The sequence below is a fragment of the Pseudochaenichthys georgianus genome, chromosome 8 (genome assembly GCF_902827115.2).
Source record: "Pseudochaenichthys georgianus chromosome 8, fPseGeo1.2, whole genome shotgun sequence".
In the NCBI taxonomy this organism is placed as follows: Eukaryota; Metazoa; Chordata; class Actinopteri; order Perciformes; family Channichthyidae; genus Pseudochaenichthys; species Pseudochaenichthys georgianus.
This window is the reverse complement of record NC_047510.2, coordinates 11,086,448-11,103,037: the sequence shown is the minus strand read 5'-3', so window position 1 is coordinate 11,103,037 and position 16,590 is coordinate 11,086,448. Positions and strand designations below refer to the sequence as shown.

Sequence of the window (16,590 nt, the reverse complement as noted above, 5' to 3'; positions counted from 1 at the left end):
TAGGTCCTGGATGGATATCCTCGTGGATTCATCTTCCTATTATACACACATGCATTTCCAAACATTTGGACTACCTATGTTGCAAATGTATTATCTTTTCAATTTACACACGGCATCTATTGCACGTCTGTCCGTCCTGGGAGAGGGATCCCTCCTCTGTTGCTCTCCCTGAGGTTCTCCCATTTTTCCCTTTAAACTGGGTTTTCTTTGGAAGTTTTTCCTTGTACGATGTGAGGGTCTAAGGACAGAGGGTGTCATATTGTCATACTGATATTCTGTACACACTGTGAAGACTACTGAGACAAATTTAACATTTGTAATATTGGGCTATATAAATAAACATTGATTGATTGATTGATTGATTGATTGATTGATTGATTGATTGATTGATTGATTGATTATCAACACAATTACTTTTTTATACAGTGAGGTAAATGGTAAATGTGCATGTATGTCGTTCAGTATGCGTTTACAGGTGAATACGTCGGCATTTCCTGCCAAATACTAGCCTCAAAAAGATTAAAATATAATTAATGCAAATAACTAGTAACTACTTCTACTAATAATGATAATAATAATAATCATAATCAATTCAATAATATAAATACTATATTATTTATATTATAATATAATATAGTTATAACTATAACTATAATATAGTTGTAATATAGTCAAGACAAAACATGCTTATGACATGCTCAAAAACTGATATTTCTTAAATCTGTATTCTAGTTCCCTCTGTCAGCAATGTATCAACAACTACACACACATTTCTATCAGTATTTCTCTGTGTTGTGGTTGACATGATGATGACTGTTAGGAGTTAAGGGGAGAGGCTGAGCATCACCATGACATGTGCAAATTGACATAAAAATGAATATAAGGGGGAAAAATGCTCCATGTTTTTTAAGCTGTAAACTTTAACTGTTATGTAAGCCAACTAGACAGACAGTGTATCACTCTTCCTCCTGTACATTAGGAGATAAAAGGCATAACATACTTGAATGAATGGTAAATAAAGAATGCTGGATATAACTGCATCTCCATTAGCCTATATGCTATGCAGAGACTGTCTTCTTCATGTCGTGAATTGCAGCTGATGTTTTAATATGGCAATTGGAAATTTGACTTATACAACATTCGCAAGTTGTACATTTGACTCATACAATAACCCACCTTCGAGTGATGCTCTAGTTTCTTCATGTTTTGTTTTTTTTCCCTCTTGCTTGCGCCGGACTGAAACGGTCTTTTCACCGACATCTCTTCACCTGCACTAGTGGCCGTATCAAAGCCGTGATCGGTCAGATGTCGATTAATTGCAACGGTGTCGGGTTACAGACGTGCTCCCCTTGTCACCTCTCACTCTCGCGGGGGGGGCGGAGAACTGAGGCCCTCTGGGCTGTTGTGTTTTCTGAAATGCTGTTGCGTTGTCTGAAATGCTGCGCCGTTTTCTGAAATGCTGTTGTGTTTTGTGAAACGCTGTAGTGTTTTCTGAAATGCTGTAGCGTTGCACTTCAGGGCCACCGTAGAATGATTTTACTCTTTAAAAATCTGTTATATTTAAACTAAGCATAATCACTGACATAAAAACAAATGAAACACACAAATAAAAGAGAAATATAATAACAGTGTAAAGAGCTACATAGAGAAGCCTCTAAAAGAGAAAACCTGAAAACCCCACACACACACGGAAACCTTCACCTTAAATAGAGCTGAGATGAGTCTTCTAATGTATGCTATAAAAAGACAATCATTTGAGGAAGAGGAAATGACAGATTAAGCCTGATAACCTGAAGACCAGACAGACATGTATTGGAGTTTATACAGTAATTTAAGTGTTTGAAATAAATGGGGGTATTATTATATTCCTTAATTTTACTATAATTAAATATAACAGTCCATTCAGGCAGAATGTGTATTGATAGAGATAAAGTAATCAGCTCCAACAAGCCAGAGGACATAAACACGGTGTTGTTTGCAGCGCCCCCTGCTGCTCTGATGCAGTGTATGCGGACGTGCATGCATGGACGCGAGCAACAGATCCAAGCGCATGCGCAATTCATTGTTTTGACTGAAAATGCCGTCGGTTTCGAAAACGGCGGCCAATGGGTCTCCTCAAACCGAGAAACCTAGCCACTATACGTGAGTAAAGCTACTGCAAATAAACAACAACATGGCTCGTTGAAGAAAATGTTTTTTGCACGTGCACATATGCGCGTTTGCATTTCTCGCATTCCTCAACTCTTATGTGTGCGTTGAAAACATGGTGCTTTTCCAGGCTTTGTGACTACCTAACGTCACATAGCAAACAGCGACTGCACGCTAACGACACCAGCCCTAATGTAGGAAACACGGACGTCTTAAATTGCTTAAGTGTCAAGCCATGCGTTAACGGAATCGTTTATAACTGTTTTACCGAGTTGGGGAACTGTTTTGAATAATCTTTTGAATGTTAAACCGTCAACTTGGTCTGCTAAATGATTAGCCAGGAACTCGCTAACCAGTCTGCTTGTAAATAGCTCGGCCTTATTTTGAGTTCCCCCTTGCTACGCACATTTATAGACGTACGCTCATGGACATTCAACAAGCGTTACGTCCAAACAATAACGTAGTTTACTCTCTGAATAGCAAGCTTACGTTAGTGACCCAAAAATATATAGTAGGCTACAACACTAGCTGCATACCACGACACAACACTGTCTTTACACTTTTTCCCCGCTTTTGACTTATTTCATAATGAGTGTTCATTTCAGAACGCGGTTCCTGAGACTGTTTATTTTGTTTTTCCTTGTTTCAGATACTTGAAGGAGTTCAGGACAGAGCAGTGTCCGTTGTTCCTTCAGCACAAGTGTACGCAGCACAGACCCTTTACGTGTTTTCACTGGCATTTTCTCAACCAGCGGAGAAGAAGACCTATCAGAAGAAGAGACGGAACTTTTAACTACAGCCCTGACGTGTACTGCACCAAATACGACGAGACCACAGGCATCTGCCCGGATGGAGATGAGTACGTTTCAGTCTTTTCATGAAAGCTTCAGTGCGTTGTGATGCAGCTGCTGACTGATGTTTTGCTGCCATGTTTGGGACGAGAACCCCTGTAGCTTTAGGAGAAAATATGTTATCAAACTGATGCCACTAAAACATTCAAAGCACAGGAAATGTCATAAAGTATACAAACGTTCAGGTGTCCCTTAAATAGGTTTGGGTCGTGATGTGTCTTAATTGGGAAGAACTGTGTGGATGGATATATATATTGTTTACTTATTTGTTTTATAAAGTGAGTTTGAAAAAAAACTTAAGGAAACTTTATTAATGTAATAGGGATGCACAAAACGAAGCCATTAGGTCTGCAAATAATAATCTTATTATTATCATTACTGGTTAATCTGCTTACTATTTTCGCTATCAATAGTTTTTTCTATGAAATAGTAGCAACATCTGTTCTCTCCAGTTTAGTCATAGTCCAAAGTGATATCTTTAAATGACAACTATATTCAGTTTACAATTATTTAAAACAAAGAAATGGGAAATCTCCATATTTGAGAAGCTGCTTTTTCTTGAAATTCTGATGTTTTGAATTAAAATAACTGGTAAATAAATTATCAAAACATTTATTTTTTTGATTTTCTTCTTGCTATAAAAACAGATGATAAAGTGCACTAAGTTCTGCCCTTTTGCTGCTCTCAGCATACGCCCTAAATACTGCAGATTGCTTGAAAGTAGCGCCTACAGACAGAATGTAGTGTACACTATATTCAAGTGTAACAGTTAGTCTTTCCTGACATGTTAATAATACAGGTTGACATTGCAATGACAATTTACAAAAAAAATACTTTTAAACTCTACTTTGCAGTTCTACAATGAAGCTAACTGTTCTGCGGAGATGTTTGCAGGGGACTAGGAGCATGTGTTTGTGAATTTGGATTGAAAATTATAGATTAAAAAACATGTTAATTATATCAGCTTGCTGTGGCTTTAGTAACACGGCAGCATAAACAAGCTCTGTGTGTTTTAATGACATATGTGCAGATCAGCTCCAGCCAAGAGGACTGTATCAGTTATAATCATAGATTCCTGCCCGGAAAAGACTGCTCTTAAGATGAGATATAGAAATGGGTGTATTATTTACTAAAGTGAGGAGTGCTAGATATGCTAATGATTCTTTTTTCTTCAAGGTTGTATCTTCCTGGTCGAATGTACTTATTGTAAGTCGCTTTGGATTAAAGCGTCAGCTAAATGCAATGTAATGTAATATGCTGTTTAGTCCTATTTGGTTGTTGCTTTGTGATCAGTATCACAATATCAGTATTTTTTTCTTCTATTGTGATTTGATGCACGGAAATGTTCTCCCCTACAATAAGACACCAATTTAGTTTCCTTGTTTCTTATTTGTGACCGAATAGTCTCCATTGTTCTGCACATGGCATCATTTGCATCAGAGTGACAGGCATTCAATTCACTATAAAAGAGTTCAAGCATTATTATAAGTATAATAAATATGAACGTAAGTGAAACAATATGGTATCTCTCCTAAGGAGGCTGCAGTTCTCTCTGTGTGACCAGGAATTACAAATGGCACAGCAATAGAGCCCAACATAAAAAACAAAAAGAACTATGATTATTGGACTAATGGAAAATGAACGTCTGCCATCCTTACAGTTCCTCCTCTGCCAATGGCAGCTATTTTTGTATAACCTTTTGTGTTGCCATAGCAACTGTTGCTACTCAAGAAAGGGAAAAAAATGGTTTATTCAAGAGGCTTATTGGCCATACATTTCTTGAGGCAGTGGAATCTGTTTAAAAATGTGTGCAGCCATAAGAGAACCCTATTTCTAATTACAATTCAATATAATAATAACTCTATTTTGATTGGACCATATTTTAAATGTCTGTGCAGTGCTTAGCTATTGTGTTTTCACATGAATGCTCCTATAAGTACTAGAAGACTCTAGTACTTATAGGAGCATTGTTCAGTGTTTTATTCTTTTTTCATCCGCTGAAATATTAAAACGTTGTTTCCTTGCTTCCTTAGCTGTCCTTACTTGCACCGGACCACGGGCGACACAGAGCGAAAGTACCATCTACGCTATTACAAGACCGGCACTTGCATCCATGAGACAGACGCTCGAGGGCATTGTGTGAAGAATGGCCTCCACTGTGCTTTCGCTCACGGGCCACATGATCTCCGACCTCCAGTCTATGATATCAGGTGACATATAAAGCAAATAGTGGCCTCTCTATTCCCTGCCAACCTTTGAACTCGCACAGGAACAGACAAATCAGCCAACTTGGATGTGATGTCCACAGAGTGTCCGTAGTATAAAGGTTTAAAGGATTTACAGACTCACATTTGAGTCTGTGACACTGTTTGAGGGGCTTGGTTCAGTGAATATAAAAAAGACAAATAGCTGCATTCAGCTCTGTGCTGCTGGAAGAGTCTGAGTGAGGTTATCTGATACCTTGAAACACATACTGGTACATCTGCCTGTAACTTAATATATTGAAGATAAACTTTAGTGTACCACAGAGGTGGACATTTGCAGCCACAAACACAACATTTCACAAAGAAAAGACATGCAACCCAACAGTAGTAATAAAACCTTTTCTCCTTAAAAGCCATTAATAAAAACAATTACCATCCTGTGCCCCTCCCTTATTGACCCACCCCCGTTGTTTTATACCGGGTGGTTATGGAAGAGGTTAAGGGCCACATGTAAATATCTTTTTGATCCGACCAAAAGTTTGAGAATCACAATTTTGACTCCAAAAAACCTTCACTTTGTTCAGATCTCCTGAACAGGTCTCATGCGGCCCGAACCCTCTGACGATGATCCAGTATAACGTGTCTCAAATGGTTTCTTCTCTATAGTATTTTAAGAATTAGTTTCAGCAATGATCACTTGTATACATGTACAGTGTTATGATCAACATGAAGAGAGGCCAGTGATTCAGTAATTTAGCATAATACTATATTTAACTCTTTTGAAACGACAACCAATATTTGTATACGTTTCGAAGCAATAGGGACGGAACTAACCTTGGTTTCATGTCGCAGAGAGATTCAAGCACAAGAAGCCCTTCAGAACGGACAGCTGGGATCTGGGGAAGGTATTCCTGACCTGCAGCCAGGGGTGTTAGCCAGCCAAGCTATGATCGAGAAAACTCTGACAGAAGACCCCCGCTGGCAAGGTGAGTCGTGATGACCAGCTCGTGCAACCGGTAACACACTTCCGGCAAAATACAAATAAAATGACATCAATTGTTTTTGCAGACACCAACTTTGTTTTAGCCAACTATAAAACCGATCAGTGTACAAAGCCCCCCCGACTATGCAGGCAGGGCTACGCGTGCCCCCACTACCACAACAGTAGAGATCGGAGACGAAATCCAAGAAAGTTAAAATATCGGTAAGTTATGGTGACAGAGTTTTAGAATAAGAAACAGGGTTTTGAGTTGTATGATTGTAGCGTGTTAAATGTTGTCACTGTGATGCAGGTCAACTCCCTGCCCTAACGTGAAACATGGGGATGAATGGGGCGAGCCCTCAAAGTGTGACAGTGCAGACAGCTGCCAGTACTGCCACTCCCGCACCGAACAGCAGTTCCACCCGGAGGTGAGGGATACTTCCAAAATAACATACATCGATTTAAAGGGTTTATTGTCATATGCACATACGCTACAGTGGAGGAACGGCACTTCAATGCTTCTGACTCCTCCAACGATGCAACATGTATAATAACATAAGAAGAAGTCTATATACATGTAAATAGAATATGATGTTTACAAGAAAAGAATATGAAGTCAAATATTGTACAATAAGACTAAATTAAATACGGTTTATTGCGGTGATAACTATTTAGATAAATAAGTAGATTGCAAGATGATCATAGCTTTTCCTTTTACAATAATACATTTGAATTACAATACTCAAGCCTTAAAATGGACTAGTTACCATAACAACCATAATTAAGGCATGTGTAGTGTGAGAAAGTGTGCTTGACTCCTGCAGTTTTAAGATATTGTGTTTATGAGGTTTTATTGTTTTTGATTGTATCGTAAATCTTAACTTTGTAACTCATTGTCTTTTTGATTTGTCTGTTTTTCTTCCTCTCAGATCTACAAATCAACCAAATGCAATGACATGCGACAAACGGGATACTGTCCCAGAGGACCGTTTTGTGCGTTTGCTCACGTAGAAAGTAAGTCAAAGTGTATCTAAATACTGTCTCAGTACTCTTGAAAACAAACGAGTTAATATATATATATATATATACACCTGTCAGATAATTGTCTTGGTTTCCCCAAATGTTCAAATATGCACTGTTAACATTTTAAACATATAGGTAAAGGTTAATAGGTATTGTAAAAGGCTCTTTCTTACTTAGTTGAAAGAGAGAATAAGTAAGGAAATAGTCTTTATTGGGGCCTTTTATGTTCAGTTAAATGTTCAAACTGTTTAATATTTTCTTTTTGTATTTTAGCATTATTCTCAATACAAGGCTAAAAAAAGTAAACTTCAATATCAGTTAAAAAAAAAAGCAAAGAAAATCGTTATTGCGATATTCGGCTACGTTAGCATTTCTCATTAGCCATGCAGCCGTAGCAACAAGCAATGTTGTCGGAATGTGGCTGCTGCACATCTCGTTGTTTATGCTGTTTTCATTGAATGTACTCCCGTCAGGAACCCCCTCCACAGAGGAGACCATGCTGACAGTGATGCAGTCCAGCTCTCAGTACTCAGAGTGTCCCGTCAGCGAGTGGAACAGCGGGGGCAGCGCAACCAGCAGCAACGGACAAGTAGGAAGTGTATGTTTTCCCGTTGCTATGTCACGACTTCAAAAGGAAATTCAACAGAATAAACACATACATGGTGTTGTATTTCAAGAGAACACAAATCCCTCATTAACAATTCACCCTTTTAGCTGTTGATATGTTGTTTACCATGCTCTCATCTTTCTGCTGGCATGCATTGATTTGTCATTATTAAGACCATCATTCTAAGCTATTCATTGTTACATTCTCACTCTAAAATAGATCTATTTAGAATATTGGTTTTATTTATTTATCCATACGTTGATCATCCTTTCATTAAGTCCATGTGCACTTCTCTTTCTCAGGTTTCATGTTCTCATAGCTCGACTGTAACTCCAAGCTCAGGAAGCGACAGTTTGTTATCCCCAGTGGGTTCCACCTGCAGGCCTAACCCCTTTACTGATAGTAGTATATGTTCAGAGTCCACCACATCCAGTGTCTCATCTCTGACGTCTAACTATCCCAAAGCTCCGGGCTTTGAACGAGAGGACCAGGTATACAGACTTCAGCTTTAGGAAGACTCTAACACACAGACACAACTCGGGGCTTTAATGCATCACTGTCATTCCTCTTTTAATTCATTTTGAAACGTATCATTCATGTCATTTTGCATTGTATCACTTTGAGACATTTCATTTACAGGTATTAGATCATCTAATGTGTCGGGTGTTCTTTATTAAAAACTTGTCACTTGATGAGAGCATTGAGTACCTTATACATGGGTGACCTGACAAAAACACATTGTTGAGCCTTGTTGCATGTTTGTTGTAATGTCACATTTAGTCAACATGTGAGAGCTTGCAATCAGGCTGGACAAACCCTCCGTCCTTTGTAACACTACACTCAGAATGGCCCTTAAGTTGATTTCACTTGTCTCTGTTATTATAAAAGAATGTGTAATCAAAAGCAATATGTTTGAATACTGAAAGAATCATTGCAAATCAAAAGTTTGTGACATTTTTTGATATTATTTATTTGAGCATTTTGTCTGTGTTGTGTTATGTGTCACTTGTGTAGATTAAGAACAAGGGGCAGATGGATCAGAAAATGATGGACCAAGAAAAACAGGTTTGGATTTTCTTTTTGGACAGTGATGAAATGAAATCTAACATCATTATTGATTTAAAATACTATTAAAAGCTCCTAGTCATTTTAATAGTGCTACATGTTGATGTGACAAGGATCACTTTGACATGGAAACATCACACAATGCTGGGAGATTTTCAAAGGGCCAGAATGCTTTTGTTTGTTTTTTATATAGGTTTTTGTGCATGTAAATAATAGTTTCTCTCCCACACCTGGGCTCTGGTTTCAGACAGAGATGTGCAATCAACAATAGAAATGAAACATGCCACCTGTGCCTCCCTTCCAGACACAACATACTGTATTCTCTGCGGTGAACCCTTTGGCAACAAGCTTCACCTCCAGCATAACGTCCAGCTTGGCCTCCAGCATCGGCTCAGATAGTTCTTCACCCACCACCTTATCAACCATGAATGCAAAAGCCACTCCTTTCTATCCGGGGAGCAACACTGTGGAGTCAGTCATAGGTATGTGTTTGTGAAGCCACTGAGCTGCGTACTGCCGCTCTGCATTTAGTTTAAAATGTCAGCCAGATGTTTTCCGTTTCCCCTTAGGATCCGCTCTGGACCTGAACTTCTGTGACATCAATGTTGCGTCTCTGGATAAGGAGCTGGAGGAGCAGGACAACAGTATGGGATTTGCAAGTAAGGACATGCAGTTTGTTAAAGTACATTCAGCTGTCCAACACAAGTGGTCTCATGATATGCCTGTACATTATAAAAATGTAACAGCAGTGTTTCGGTTGTCCCCACAGGACAGAGGATGCTGGGTGGCTCCGCTCCTGTGAACATTCCCGGCTCTCTGGGCCGATCTTCCTCCTTTAACTCGTCCTCCTCGCTCTCCACCTCCCCGCTCAGCTCCCTGTCTCAGTCTCTGTCGCAGTCCCTGCTCGCTGCCTCCATATTGCAGCAGAATCACCCTTCCAACATGTTAGCCAAGCAGGAGCACGGCCTGCTGGGAACTCCCACCTCCTCTTCCCAGAATTCTTTAGGTGAGCCGAGAGCACCAGGCATTTTGTTCCGCGTGAGCTGGGAAGCATTCGACTTCAGATTTGAATCTCAGTCTTTTATGGCGATGGAAATAGTTGAACTCGTACACAGTGAGAACAAAAGTAATATCCAAATCATGTGCAATATAACGTTTTTTATATTATTTACAAAACTCTTTTTATCATGCAAAATATTACTTTTTATTCTAGTTTTCTTATTATACTAATTATACCTTACTATGAAATACTATTTTGCACTGGTGTTGGCATAACACTTTATAAATGTTTTTTTTTTACTGTTTTATTCTCATGTTATTCACTTTTCTAGTTTACTTCACTACATTTTTTCTTTCTCTTATTGCTAAAAATGTTTGTGGTGGTGTCGGTATTAATTCTTTATAATTATCAATCTATTTATTATGTTATTGTTTTGAGCAATCTCTCATCTGAATTTACTTTGAGGTTAATACAGTTCTTATCTTATTATCTTTCTGCAATATTTAACGTTAGCGTAATTAAGTATGGAGCATTTTTTTCAACCTTCCAGAAGTTACGCTGAGAAATATGGCTTTTAGAGTTGCTGGAAGGATGCCGTTTCTCTGAACTAAATCACTAGCAATTAGACATCGGTCCAAATGATTGTAAACAACTATCCACTGCTTGTTCTTATGACTTGAACACTTCTCCCCTAGGCTTGAACGGCGGGGCCAGCAGTATTTGGGACTTTGTGAGTGGCAGCTTCTCTCCGAGCCCCTCTCCAGTCTTCAGCAGCCTGACGTCCAGCGCCAGCAGTGCAGATCTGGCTCGGCTCTTTAGGGACCTGGACGAGGCCAAGAGGAAGATCAAACAGTGGGAGGAGGCCTGGCACCAGGTCAAACAAGTCAGTGATGTAAACTAACTCATTTAAAGGGGACCTATTATGTTAAATCCACTTTTGTACATCGACATGTGTCCCCTCTGTAAAGAGATTCTGAACGTTTCAGGAACAAAGATTCTCTCTCTTTTTGTCCTGATCTATTTATATAAAAACCTGTCAGAAAATGAGCTGATCAGATTTTGGGCATTTTATGATGTCATAACGATTTTTTGGCTTGTGTAACCATTAGCCAATCACCAACCAAGGTAACCCCCCCCCCCCCTTATCACCTGAATCTCCTCCTAGAGCACCATTGTGTTCTTTCTATCCAAATATCTCTGAGGGGGGAGGGGCTCCTTATTTTCATCTAAAGCAGGGGTGGGGAACCTTTTTCCTCTCAAGGGCCATTTCAATGTTTTCATCCTCAGAGGGCCGTGCAAATGATTGACCTCTGCTTAAAAATACTAAAATCACAGCCCATTAATTTCACCTTTCTTTCATGCTGTGCAAAGAAAAAGCAACCTCTTAATCCAGATATGTGGCATGACCACCAACACAGAAGTATATGGACACAAGATGTGTGCAAATGTATTTAGTTTCCTATCCATGTGGACATGATTCCCCCCCCCCATGCTCCCCCGGGAAGATTTGTTTTTTTTGTTGTTTTAAATGTTGAAGCTAAAAGCATCAATCTGGAGCACTTTGAGAGCAACATTAGGAGATCTATGGAAACATCTCTCAAAACCCATATGAAACAGAACTGTATGCAGATTTTCTTTTTCTTTATGGATATTTTACAAATCACTCTCCTTTCAAACTGTATTCTTGTTTATTAATAACAACTTTTTTTTACTGTCATATAGTATTTTATACCTGTTTACTTTATTTTTTATCTATAATGATCATATAAAGATGTGCCTTTACCTCACTGGTTGTAGAAAAAGCTTCTTATATTCGTTAGCATAGCTAGCTAACCAGATGCTAATAATGCTAATCCCGGGCGCTGTTCAAAAATGGCTGCCCACTGCTCCTAACACTAGGATGGGTCAAATGCAGAGAAACAATTTCCCCACGGGGATTAATAAAGTATATCAAAAAAAAAAAAAAAAAGCTATTGACTGTATGATCAGTATGACAGATGAGCAGATCGCCACTGGGTTTACAACTAAAGACACAGACACGCAGAAACTGCGGCATGTGTACGGCTCCTTATGGGTACTGCAGTTTGTGAAGTGGCGTTCTGGTGCTCTCTGTCAGAACTGCACCCCAGTCAGACGAGACATATATACCACGTGGTGATACGTTAGGCTCGTGTTGTGTTCAAGGACCCTGACCTTGGCCAGGAAAAACAGGCACTCGCTTGTTTAATTATTTTGCGGTCTAGATTTCTTACATTTTTTTATTTTTTGCGTGTGTTTATAAATGACCTCAAGGGCCGTATCAAATGGTCTCACAGTCCGTATACGGCCCGGAGGTTCCCCACCCCTGATCTAAAGTAACAGACAGAGAATCAGCACTTTTGAAACGGGGCTGAAACAGAGGGGATTATGGGATGTTACAATTATCTGTTTACTATTTGGAGCCAAACACTTCAGAGACATGTTTTGTATATATCTGAGACCTCTAATATATTGATGAAAAACAGTATAATAGGGGATCTTTAAAACACCTCTGAGCTCATGGATTTGTATGTAATCGCAACTCTTTGTTCCAGGCCTGTGAAGCTTGCCAGAAAGACGCTCTGGAGGCGAAGGAGCAAGCGAAGGCGGCCGAGGCGGAGCGACAGCTGGCCGAACAGAAGTGGGAGGAGACGCAGCGCAAGCTCAAAGAGCTCCAAGGGGACTTTGACGCGCTCTGTCGCACCCCGGAGACGCCGCTGCTACGTAGCTATGGAGAGCTGGACGAGCTCCCCTTGTCAAAGCTCCACTCGCTCCAGAGTCAGCTGCGTAATGACCTAGACCTTATAGACGGGGTAAGACAGAATAGATCACACATAGAATTTCACTTTTAGCATCTAGTTTTTAACGGGTTTATCAGAGCTACGTTTTGCCATGCTAATTTGAACAATCTGCATGAAGTGTTTCCCTAAGTTGCGGCTGACATCCATTCTCTTCTTTCCCCCACAGGTAATATATCAGCTTCAGTCAAAGAAATGTATAGTTTGCCAAAAGCATGATCGTTGCATTGTCCTGCAGCCGTGCCAACATTATGTACTATGTGAGAACTGTGTGCTTAGTAAAACAGAATGTCCCTACTGTAGAACAAAAATAGTGAAGTGGTGATGTACAACTAGTCGAGGTACTATTTAAATATAAGCCCTTTGAAAAACTGCTAATAGATATGACCATTTTTCTAAATAGCAATGTCTGTTTCATACAGTGAACGAATACATTTAGAATACGATGATGTTTGACTGACAAACAAATAGTATTATCAATCACATTGTGTACAGGGGAAGAAATCATTCATAGTTTTTGCTCATTTTATGTGCACATGACCTTGTTCAGCCAGGTGGCTTTCTGTGTGAAAATCCATGCAATCAAATTAGAATATGCAATTGCAATTTCTCAGATCTTTAATCATGACATTAAAAGACATTCATCTTGTGTCCAGATGTGTTGACATACACAATATGCAGGAATACTTTCCCCAGACAAAATACAAATATGCAAACTTGACAGAAAATGCATAATTACAGATACAAAAAAAGAAATGCTAATGAGACCACGAAACTTGCTTACAATCTGTATTCTTTAAGACATGAATGAGTATGGGTTGTATCTCTATCCTCGTGTTTTACTGTTTATTGATTGGAAATACTTCACTGCACTTTGAATTATTGTGGATCCATCTCTGACCTAATCCACCCAGAGCAACGTTTCAGAAATACTGTGGAAATGTAACAAATATGCTTCAAACCTGTTGACTTAAGACACATCATATTCTTGTTTTGGAAGAAATAAATACTATAAAGCGTACTCACTGTAACTGTATAATCATATATATAGTGAGAAGTTCTTCTCATACTGTAAGGTCACTTCTCAATCTTTCTGGTGGTGGGAATAGTGTGATCAAAAGGACACAACAGTAAATACAGATACAGCCATTGATGATAGGGTACCACAGTAGCCAGGGCCTCAGGTGCTTCAGGTTTTAAAATGCAAAGGGCTCACTGTGTGGATGTTTCCAACGTACTGCCAGGGACAGCGTGCTGATGCTAAACATAAAATGGGCAAAACTCAAAGCAGTTTTTTCTTTACCTAAAGAGGAATACATATACTGAATCCACCAAGAGCTCACGGAAGCAAAGCAAGACACAAGACGTCAAAGAACCTATATCAGATAAACATGTTTTGGGGGAAACCCATGAACACAGCATGGAGATACCAAAACTGACGTGTGGAAAACGTGTCAAATATAGGTCAAATGTACAGGATGTTAGCAAGGAATACATATATACACAATAAACACATATTTGTATTATTGCATTTAACACTAAGGGGAGTTACTGATGGGGAAAAACAACATTTGAAGTGTTTTCCAACAATATAAACTATTTGCAGATTTTCTAAAGAAATCACATGTGTTCCTCTTTAAGTGAAGCCACATCTTGATTCACATTATTTTTGAAATCCTCCTAGTCAAGCATCATTATTTTGACCAACTCAAGAAGTTAGATTTCTTCTAAAAGCACTTTGTTAGCTGGGACTTTCTTAAAGGGTATAGAATTGAGCGTGAAGCTGCTTTGTAGGTATCCTTTTTGTTGATTTCTAATTGTGTGTTTTCTATATAAGCTAATGTCTGAAGCTTCTGTGTGTACTGTGAAACATCATTTAGATATTTCATGTTTCCTATTGTTAAATCATGGCATGGTTCAACATCTTATTAAGATTTCATAGAAAAGTACTTAATAGTTTCTACTTTCGTAGTTAGATTTATAAAACAATTCAATCAAGTAAGTGCAAATGTAACATGCATTGAGGGCATAACCAGCAGCTGTAATATCAGTAAGGCACACGCTACATGTTAAGGCTGTTTTTCAATCCGTTACTTTAGTTTTGTAGAGATGTCTGTAGGCTAGCCTGTGAGAGAAGCATGTATTGTATTTGCTAAAAGCCTGAGATGGTGACCTGTGTAGGAATCTAGCCTCTTGAGAACATATCGGCCTCTAACTCTAAAGTGCCTTCAGTGAAAAAGGTTATGTGTAGAATTGTCACAAGTATTCAAAGCTTGTGCAGTTTAACTTTGCAGAAGCATCAACATGCGTATGAGTATATACGTGTATATATTATACATTTATGCCAGTGTATTTGGCCCAATCCCATTAAGTATTTCTGCGGTAGATAATGGAAACAATGTCGTCGTCGTCCCCCCGCCACACACTCATTCCTCGGCGTGGTGCTCTTTCGCTGCAGTCCTTGAAATTAGGTTTTTCAAATTCAACGCTTGGGAGTATGCAAACAGGACAGATGTATTTGTATAGCAACATATTAAAAAACTGTTTGTTTTAATTGTAATGATTTTGCCGTGAATTGAGAGTTCTGTGGGTAAAGTGTAAGTTGGGTAGGTTCCTCTGTTTGAAATGACCTTCTACTGTGTTAAAGAAAAGATTATTCTTACGTATTATTCAATATATAAAATCATGGTACACTTTTTGCTACTTCTTAATATGGGAAAAGGAATTGTTTACATTCACATAAATGACAATTAAGCAAATCAAAAAGAGAGTATTTTAGCATTTAATGATGACGTTAAATAGCAGGCTGATCATTTCTAGTATTGCATGTTATGCGATATGTTAACCAGCTACAAAGAAAAGAGGGAAACACATTTCTGTGTCACTGCCAGGATATTTGTATTGACCTATTTTGAGTGTAGTAAAGGCTTAATAACTTCTGCGAGCTTCGCTGCTACTGGAAAAGGTATTCATGTAGTTTCTTCTTATTACATTTAGATGTTTGAATGTCGTCGTCCACAGCTCAGATTTTTAGAAACTATCATCTGTCTAACTTGACTTGTTAATGATTTGTAAATCCATTCAGTACTTTTGTATATCACTAAGAATGATGTCACAGATTGGACTGCCATAGATTGTCCATTTAGGTTTAGAGTTATCCCCCCGTACGCTGGGGAGCAGTGTACGGAGCAGGTCTGCTTTGCTTTAGCTGTGAAGCCAACTCGATTAATGATGTCGTGTGCGGAAAATCAACCAAAGTGGAGTTCTAGTAGCTGTCCAAATCAGGGGAAATTACCCTTGGAATAAAACAATTTCTAACATCTGCCTGTAGTCATGAAGGCCATCCAGATAAAACAAAAATAAAATGGCTGTTTTTGGATGGATTTTTGCTGTAATACGTCATTCAGTAAGACTTCCTGGTCGAGAGCAACCAACAGGAATATGCCAATGGCTTTTGCTCACAACATCAATGAACTCCTTTTCTGCAGTTTTACCAAAGACCTAAACTGTTGTTCTTTGTTTTTGTACTACATTTCATTTTTTTTTTTTTTTTCAGTAAGGAGACCTAAATAGATTTTTTTTAAGTAATCACCTAGTACCTTAATTAGATAATGTTCATCAAAAGTGCATGGGTCCTTAAAAAAATGTGTATTTGTATATTTGATTTTTGTGCTAGGTATGCATTAATGGCAGGTGTGTGCAATGCTGGCTAGCACACGCCGCCTCAAGTGAGGATTCAGTGTCAGTTTAATGTCGTCTACAGTGAAGGAATGTCACCGTGATGACATGTGTGCTTCGGAAGTGGCCATGTAAACGGTTTGTCGTTTTAGCTTCACGAATAATCTCAATCACTTTGGAAACGGATGGTTATGCATTATATGCTGTTACGGTAGG

General features: G+C 38.9%; 1 protein-coding gene across 4 annotated transcripts; it reads left to right on the top strand.

The window, feature by feature from the left end:
* The first annotated feature begins 2,055 nt into the window (after positions 1 to 2,055).
* On the top strand, positions 2,056 to 15,256 carry unkl (unk like zinc finger). Of its 4 annotated transcripts, none has more exons than XM_034089756.1 (16): positions 2,056 to 2,142; positions 2,798 to 3,007; positions 5,033 to 5,209; positions 6,056 to 6,189; positions 6,272 to 6,407; positions 6,496 to 6,613; positions 7,115 to 7,199; positions 7,682 to 7,797; positions 8,118 to 8,306; positions 8,830 to 8,880; positions 9,185 to 9,362; positions 9,450 to 9,539; positions 9,650 to 9,886; positions 10,576 to 10,763; positions 12,454 to 12,711; positions 12,866 to 15,256. In XM_034089756.1, exons 1-16 carry the CDS (start codon positions 2,078 to 2,080, stop codon positions 13,019 to 13,021), a joined length of 2,388 nt encoding a protein of 795 aa, XP_033945647.1. In that variant the 5' UTR covers positions 2,056 to 2,077; the 3' UTR covers positions 13,022 to 15,256. The 4 variants fall into 4 exon arrangements, with proteins under 4 accessions (XP_033945647.1, XP_033945646.1, XP_033945649.1 ...); XM_034089755.1 differs by having other exon boundaries at positions 7,682 to 7,806; XM_034089758.1 differs by lacking the exon at positions 8,118 to 8,306.
* Positions 15,257 to 16,590: the final 1,334 nt, after the last annotated feature.

Coding starts and splice junctions, on each gene's coding strand:
- unkl (XM_034089755.1), top strand. CDS start 2,078: ATGCCGTCGGTTTCGAAAACGGCGGCCAATGGGTCTCCTCAAACCGAG. Junction 6,408..6,495: donor CCAAGAAAGTTAAAATATCG/GTAAGTTATGGT, acceptor ACTGTGATGCAG/GTCAACTCCCTGCCCTAACG. Junction 9,363..9,449: donor CACTGTGGAGTCAGTCATAG/GTATGTGTTTGT, acceptor GTTTCCCCTTAG/GATCCGCTCTGGACCTGAAC.